The sequence below is a fragment of the Artemia franciscana genome, chromosome 11 (genome assembly GCF_032884065.1).
Source record: "Artemia franciscana chromosome 11, ASM3288406v1, whole genome shotgun sequence".
In the NCBI taxonomy this organism is placed as follows: Eukaryota; Metazoa; Arthropoda; class Branchiopoda; order Anostraca; family Artemiidae; genus Artemia; species Artemia franciscana.
Genome location: NC_088873.1, coordinates 10,958,931 through 10,966,505, shown reverse-complemented (window position 1 = coordinate 10,966,505; position 7,575 = coordinate 10,958,931). Strand labels below are relative to the sequence as shown.

The window sequence follows — 7,575 nt, the reverse complement described above, 5'->3', positions numbered from 1 at the left end:
GGCCAGACAGGTCTACAAGGACTAGTGGACGGATAACAACATAGCCTGATCCAACTCCAAATTTTCATCAGAATTCAGTCCCCCCCCCCCTCTTCAAACAAAAAACACGGAAAAATACAAAAATCCTTTGAATTCTAGCTTCTTCATTAAAAAAGAGAATAAACTTGGTTTTGCCCTACTACAAGAAATCCGGCCCTTTTACACACTCTAGAAGAAGCCATATTCCGGAAAATTCTTTACCCATTTCCTCAAGTCTCACGTTTCCACAGTTCTTTCCCCGTTTCCTCATGTCTTGTTGTTTGACATAAAGCGTAAAATTGTGCTCTGAATATCTTGCAATTATTGAAGATAATGACGAAGTGAGGTTACATATCCAAAAACTAGTGGCTCTGATGATGTTTAAAATCAAATTGGTATAACTGAAATATAAGCTAAGACCTGGATTCTTATGCAAAAAGAATTCTTCTTCGCTTTTAATTATGGAATTTTCCATCAACACTATTTAGTCCTTTTTGTTTTTTTCTAGTGGGTGGTTAGAATTCATACCAGTTCTTAGTTAGAAGGAAATATCTTTTGTCTCTAGATGCTTAAATATGAAGCCGAATATTTAAATTTTCAGGAAATTTGGAAAGGTTCTGCTCCACTGAGCTCTTGGATAAGAGCTTCGCTTTCTGGATTTCAATTAATTCCAAATGTCAAATTGAGCTTTTCTGCTCTTATATGGAATGTACGGTGCATTCATTATAGTCCCAGTAGGTAATAATAACTTTCTGTTGGGTTTTGGACTAAAAACAATTGTCGCTGACAATGGGCGTGCATCATATGTCAGAAAAATACTATTATACTATAGGTTTTTTCAATTACTGGAGGAGGAAGAATAGTGGGAAAATTTTGTCAATAAATGGTGAAAAGGGTAGTAGTTGCACCATGAAAACTTTAAAGAGATGAAAAAAATTAACAAATATAATATGCACATCTCTATCAAAGGACAAAAAGAGGCCTAAACTGCCGGAATTTAAAAGAAACTTGGGCATTTGTCAACCAATTTTGACTCCTGATGACCCAAAGATCGATCCAAAACTATCTTCTATTGATCCAAAAGGCGACTAATATTATTATGTTCCAACAGATATGTCGTAAATATATAAAATGTGGTTTTTATAAATAAAGAAAAAGCCAAAAAAACTGAATGTTTATTTTCATCAGAAGTATAAAAATACAGTTCATCACTTCCTTCGCTTGAACATTTTGCCTGAAAAAAAAAATCTAAATTATACATATAAACAGTGAGAAAACATCAAAATGCAACAAAAAAAAGTTTCGTCTCTCTCATGCTGGGTTACTATTACAAACCAAAGAGTAAGGGTAAGTTATAAAATTGGAAACTGGAACTAGTCTAAAAAACTATCAACACCATCGAGCGGTTGACAACACTTGGCATTTTTTAAGCATAGAAATAATCAATTTAATTGACCCAATTAGTAAAATTAGGGTAGTAATAAGTATCTGATCTCAGTTCTGAAAGAAAAATGTTTAAAGAGCTTGAAAAACTGCCAAGTATCGCTAAATGAAAGTTATTTGTTGTCGTCATTAGCCCCAGTCCTCACTCTTATAAATTACACCTCTTATAATTACCCTTTAACCTTATAATTAGTCTTATAGATTACCCTAACTCTTCGGTAGGAACATTAAGTCAAGTTGGTCAATGAAAAAGATATGGATTCATTCTTCCACTACGCCACCTTGATAAGCTAATCAATGCCAAAAGAAGCCTGTTATTTATGGTATTATATAGAAAAAAACAAAGGGAGAAAAAAAATCAAAGAAAACAACAAACGAGACTGCAGCCAGTAGAGAGAAAAGATGACAAACTAAAACAACGGGGATGTTTTGTCTGTATGTAAACGAGGCGTCTTCAGCACAGAATAAACAAAGATAAAAACGCAAAATAAACTAGAGACAAATAAAACCACCACCAATATTAATAAAACACAATTGTCGCAACTGATCCACGTAGGTCACAGAAGCTAATAGGGAGAACACAAAAGCAAAAATGTCAGATGAAGGTTATTCCTTAAAAGGTTTTCAAAATGATTTAAATCTTTGGACAACTCAAAACTTCTTGGTTTTTGCTCAGGAGTCACGTCATTTAAAGCCACGAGGCTTAATTTATTTTTTAATTTAGATTCATTTTCAATGTCAAAATGAGTATTGATACTAAAAGATTTCGGAATCATTGATTCTATCTTGTAGTTTTTACAGAAAATTTGCTGATTTAACAAAGTGAAAGAGCTGGTCTTTCACTTATCATACAGATAATAGATTTCTATTCCAACTTTGAAATTGATATATTCAATATATTAATCGAAACCCATTTATTACGAAAGGAGTTTTCAAGGATAAAAGCCTCAGCCAGACAAGAAACACTAATATGAGGCTCCTTACCCCGCTCTGTCTCCCCAGTAGTAAAGGAATTATTAGTATGGAGTAGTTGTAGCAAGTAGGTTAAGAAACATACAAATTTATAATTAGGCCTAATAAGCTGATTCTAATAAATTTTAGAAGAAATACTATTGAGTTTTCTGTAGCATTGATATCACAAAAATAGCAGATACAAATAATGAAAGAAGTACTGTTTTATGCAAAAAAGTGTTTAACCTTTAATTTAATAGATGACTATCTCTATCCCATAACTCTAAATCCTATGCTTCGATAAAGTTTGAGCTTTATTTCCAACCACTCGAAGCTATTTTCTTTTTTCAAAAAAGTGACACCCTTAATTTAGTAAATGATTATCCCATATCTCTGACTATCAATATATCTCTGACTATTAATGACTATCTCTATCCCATAACTTTAAACCCTATGCTTCTGTAAAGTTTGAGTGTTATTTCCAGCCATTTGAAGCTATTTTCTATTTTCGAAAAAGTGATATCCTTAATTTAATAAATGACTAGCCCATGTCCCTGACTCTGTCTGACTATATGACTATCAATATATCAATATATCTCTGACTGTCAATGACTATCTCTATCCCATAACTCTAAATCCTATGCTTCAATAAAGTTTGAGTTTTATTTCCATCCACTTTAAGCTATTTTCTAATGTTTGAATTTGATCCTAGCATAAATATAAAGCAAATAATGGAAGTAGAGCCGTTCCTAGGGCTGGTGGTGCCCGGGGAAAAATTAATTACAGCTCCCCTCCCCTCCTTCTGAGTCAAATATAAGCAAAGAACGCAGAATCAAAGCAAAACATCTGATCAAAGTGGACAACCCCCAGAAGAGTTAAGTATTGAGAAGGGGACGAACCCTTCATATACGGAATAATTTCTGTCCGTTTTGAATTTTAATGGTACTCTTTACTAAAAAAAACTTTAATATCACCTTCAAAAAAGTAAACAGGACATATATCTTTTCGACTCCAGCCGGGATACACCCAGCCTCATTCTAGGTTGCGGCGTTTATAGTATCCCTTGCTATTGTTTTGTCTCTGTATTGCAATTGTTTCTATATTGGGAAGACCTATCAAGAATTCGAAGTGAAGCTATAAAAGCAAAAATTTTCAACCGAAAAACCAGAGAATTTTGACTCCACCTTAGTCTATCACGTATATGACAACCCAGACCACTCGGTTTTGCGTGAGAACATCTCCGTTATTGTCCCTGTTTAAGGTTTCATACACTTTATTAGGGAAGCAGGTGAAATCATCAAGTCTATCCATCAAAGAGTCAGGTGATACTGGGGAGACTTATCCCAGCCACATTTACAATGCTCTTATTAATTCTGATCTTTCGTAATTTTCTAAAAATAATGTTTCACAACCTATGAAAATTCTGATAATACCATACTTGGCAAAAGGTTAGCATCCAGAAAAGCCTAACACAGATAAATTCATAACGGAGTTTAATCTGCCATTCAATATCGGATTTTTTATTCAGTTACCCTTTCAACGTTGCTTGAGAAAGGGATTCTATTCATTTAGCGGTTTTAAGGTTCATATTATACTGTGGACTTATTTTGTTCATCTTTTTGCACTGAGGACAGCAGAGCGGAGATCTCAGCCGAAATATTGCATTTTCTTTTTTTAACTAGCTATGAATGAGCTCGTTTTAAGTCATTGCCCTAGTGTCGTTTTGTTTTTCTTACCTAGTGTCGTCTCAGAAAGTACTTAGGAGTTTCAATGCTTTTCTTAAAAAAAAGAACTGAAGAAAAGAAAAAAACACACTGAATCAAAAAAGAAATTAATACTTATTATTGTATATACTGTTCTAAACCTCATAACAGTGATTTATCAAGGTATTTTTGCTTTTCAAAACTCGTTGGTTTGATTTTTTAGTTTCAAAGTTTGCCACCATCAGAGCTACAGTCAATAACGACAAGCCTATATTCCTCTTGTAAATGGACTTAATATTCCTCTTGTCAAGAACTTAATAAATAATGTTTTTAATATACTTCTTAATATATTAAGACACGATTCCTAGATGTGTACATCTTTATGACCCCCCCCCCCCTCGAATCATTCCTATCAATAAGTCCACTGCATATAAATAACATAGCACATAGTGCAGAATACAATGGTAATAAAATACTAGTAACCCCATAATTAAGATTCCATCGGGAATTTCTAGCGGATCCTTGAGAAAAACATCAATTATGTGTTGGAAATCCGTACGTATAAGGACTAACTATAAAGGATCCCTAAATGCCTCTGTTGAAACTTTAATATGCAAACTTTTTCAAAGAAATGGGTAACATACCCAAAGAAATGGGAATCTGAAATGCCTTTACAATTTTATGTAAAAAAAAGTATGTAGAATTCCATTTTTGTATTCACATGAATCTTTTGATTATTTGTCCATGACCATTACCGATTTTGTATCCTTAAATATTCAACCATATTAAATGCATCTATAAATGCCCAAAAAGTCATGAATGAGTGTGCATCTTTACACCTTGTCCTTTCGTTTCAACTCGTCCCAACTTTCAAGATGGGGAATTTCCAGTGGTAATTCTAAATTTGGGAGGAAGAGGAGAATTGTCCATGGTGAACTTTCAGCAAGAAGGTATCGTCCAGAGTGAGCTCTCTATGGAGAGGGGGAGTAGATTTCTGTGGGAGGAAATTCTCGTGGGGGGATTTTCCGCGAAAATTTTCACGGGACGGGGGGATTTTCCTGCTACCCAGTATATCAGAACAATCCCGCTTAAAAGTTCTTTCGAATCAATCTCAGAGGGGAAACCCTCTGATTTAGTTTAGGGGAAAACCACATTTACTAGTGCCAGGAAGACAGTCAAAGGACCTCGTTAGGAGTCTTGCTCTAAAGAATTTCACTCTCCCTCTCTCTCTCACTTTCTCTTTCTCTCTCCTTCGCACTCTTTTTTTATTTACAACTATTTTTGGTTTAATCTTTATGAGCTAGTGTTTTGATTAGCTTTGATTAGCATACCCTTCTTTCCCTTTCCTCCTTTTCCTTTTTTCAGAGCATTTTTAGCTTTTTTCCTAGATGGTAGCTCAAAATCTTCGTTTTCTTCATCCATAAGACTTGCAAAGTTGCCAAACGAGGTTAGTTCCGTGCCAAGATTAGTTCGTTTTACGCCTTTCCTGTCAGCCTTTGCTAGGGGCATGCGGGTCATGTACGTCTCTTCGTATCTAAAGGAAAATAAGAAAGTCAATTTAAGAAGAACAAAACAATCGGAAAAGGAGAAAATATAAATTTAGAAATATATTACAGAGAATCCCAATGCAGAAATATTGAAACAATGTTTCTTGCTGCTCAAGATTGCAGTCTGCTCTACGAATATTGAAATACTACATCTTGCTGCTCAAAGATTACAGTCTGCTCTGAGACTGCACACCTTAGCTGCCACATTGAAGTGGTCTAAATTAAAATAATTGGGAGAGTGATAAACAAGAGATGAACAAATACAGAAGAGTATATAGAAGAGGGGGGTGGTTACAGGGTTTGAACCCTCCAAATATACATATAAACAAATTTTTGCTTCGTTTATTTTTCATTTCTTTTTAACCCTACTCCAAAAAAATCCCCCCCCCGAAAAAATCCTGTATACGTCCTTGAGCATGGTAAACGTATTTTTTAAAGGTCTGTATGTAATGAAAGGTATCTGAAAGCTTAGCAATAATCCATATTTTTCAACTCCAACAAACAAAAATCTATTTTTATCTATTTCATTTTATATTAATAAGTATAAAAGAATAAGAGCAATTTTCGAGAATAACAGAAATATATTGACTCTCTTGATACCATAACGGGATAGGGTTATTGAGCATAGGCTCAGAAATGTAGCTAGCCTTTAAAACACTTAAAATAAACTTGACGTTTGTGAATCACGTAGAGCCATATTTTGAAACACTTGTTTTTGTTTCAAAAAGTTCAAAAACATATATGCAGCTTACCTATTGACCAAAGTGTCAAACGAAAAACTAACTTTAATGTTAACTTACATGAGCTTTTCTGAATGATGATTTACTATAAAAATATATACACACAAAAAATAAAGTTTCCTAACTCAGGGACTATTGGAGACGCCAACCAATAAAAATAATGACCCTATAAACCTGAACGTGAAGCATCCAGATACTCAAATCATTGCAGAAAGATTAAATCAGCTAGTATGATGACTCATACCCAAAACTGAAACGTAAATTAAAAGTATGCACGAGTAAGAGCAAGTCAAGAAAATGTAATTTCTTGACTTGCTCTATTTAAGTGTAATTTCATTTAAATAAACTAAAATAAATAAACTAAAAATTTAAATAAATTACTTAAATTTAATTAAAATAAATAAACTAAAATTTAAATAAACTAAAATATTTTAAATAAAATTGCACTGTTTAAAGTGTAATTTCATTAAAATAAACTCTGCGTTTCAGAATCGTCCTAAGAAAATTACCCAAAATTTATTGAGCTATACAGCTGTATTTGTTTAAAAAAAAGACAAAAAAATTTGCGTAACTAAAAATGCAAGAGCGAGTATGAGTAAGACCCTAAAATAATTAAAGATAGATTGAATCTATGATGTCATAGTTATACTTAACCTTTAACAGATTGAAAAAAAAAGTTTAAATTTCAGAAACCCTGAAAAGAAATCACATAAAGCGACAAGCATTATTGCTTACCGTTCGATGTATTAATAAATAAATAAATGAAATTCAAGTCTTATTTTGTATTACTTATACAGGCCTCACAAATTACTTAACAAAATTACAGGAAAATATTTGATATATGATTGAATTAACGAGTGGTAAAAAACTCTACTACAGAAACAACTGTTCAATAGGACAGGAAGAGCGGAAGCAAAGAACGTGTGGCCCTATGGACCACATTCATGAGAATGTACCATGCTGTGCTAGGCATGTCCACAATCAAACTCCAAGATAAATGAAAATTTATTTTTTCTGGTGAATCTTTTTTTAGTTAGTATTCAAGCCGTAAACTATGCATTAATGTATTAAATAATTATAAAATTATTATTCTAAATTATTTAATTAATTAAAGAAATATGATTTGATTTAATTGTAATTATGGTTCAGATTTAAATTATATTAAATTTAAAC

General features: G+C 33.0%; 1 protein-coding gene across 4 annotated transcripts in view; it reads right to left on the bottom strand.

Moving 5' to 3' along the window:
• Window positions 1-1,179: 1,179 nt before the first annotated feature.
• LOC136032796 (neuroguidin-like) overlaps window positions 1,180-7,575 on the bottom strand; it is a 67,480-nt gene continuing 61,084 nt past the window's right edge. For all 4 annotated transcript variants that reach the window (XM_065713180.1, XM_065713179.1, XM_065713181.1 and 1 more), the window contains 2 exons: window positions 5,447-5,649; window positions 1,180-1,252 (listed from right to left, as the gene is read on the bottom strand). In XM_065713180.1, coding sequence (XP_065569252.1) covers window positions 1,227-1,252; window positions 5,447-5,649 — 229 coding nt within the window. In that variant the 3' untranslated portion in view covers window positions 1,180-1,226. The remainder of the gene's footprint in view (window positions 1,253-5,446; window positions 5,650-7,575) is intronic.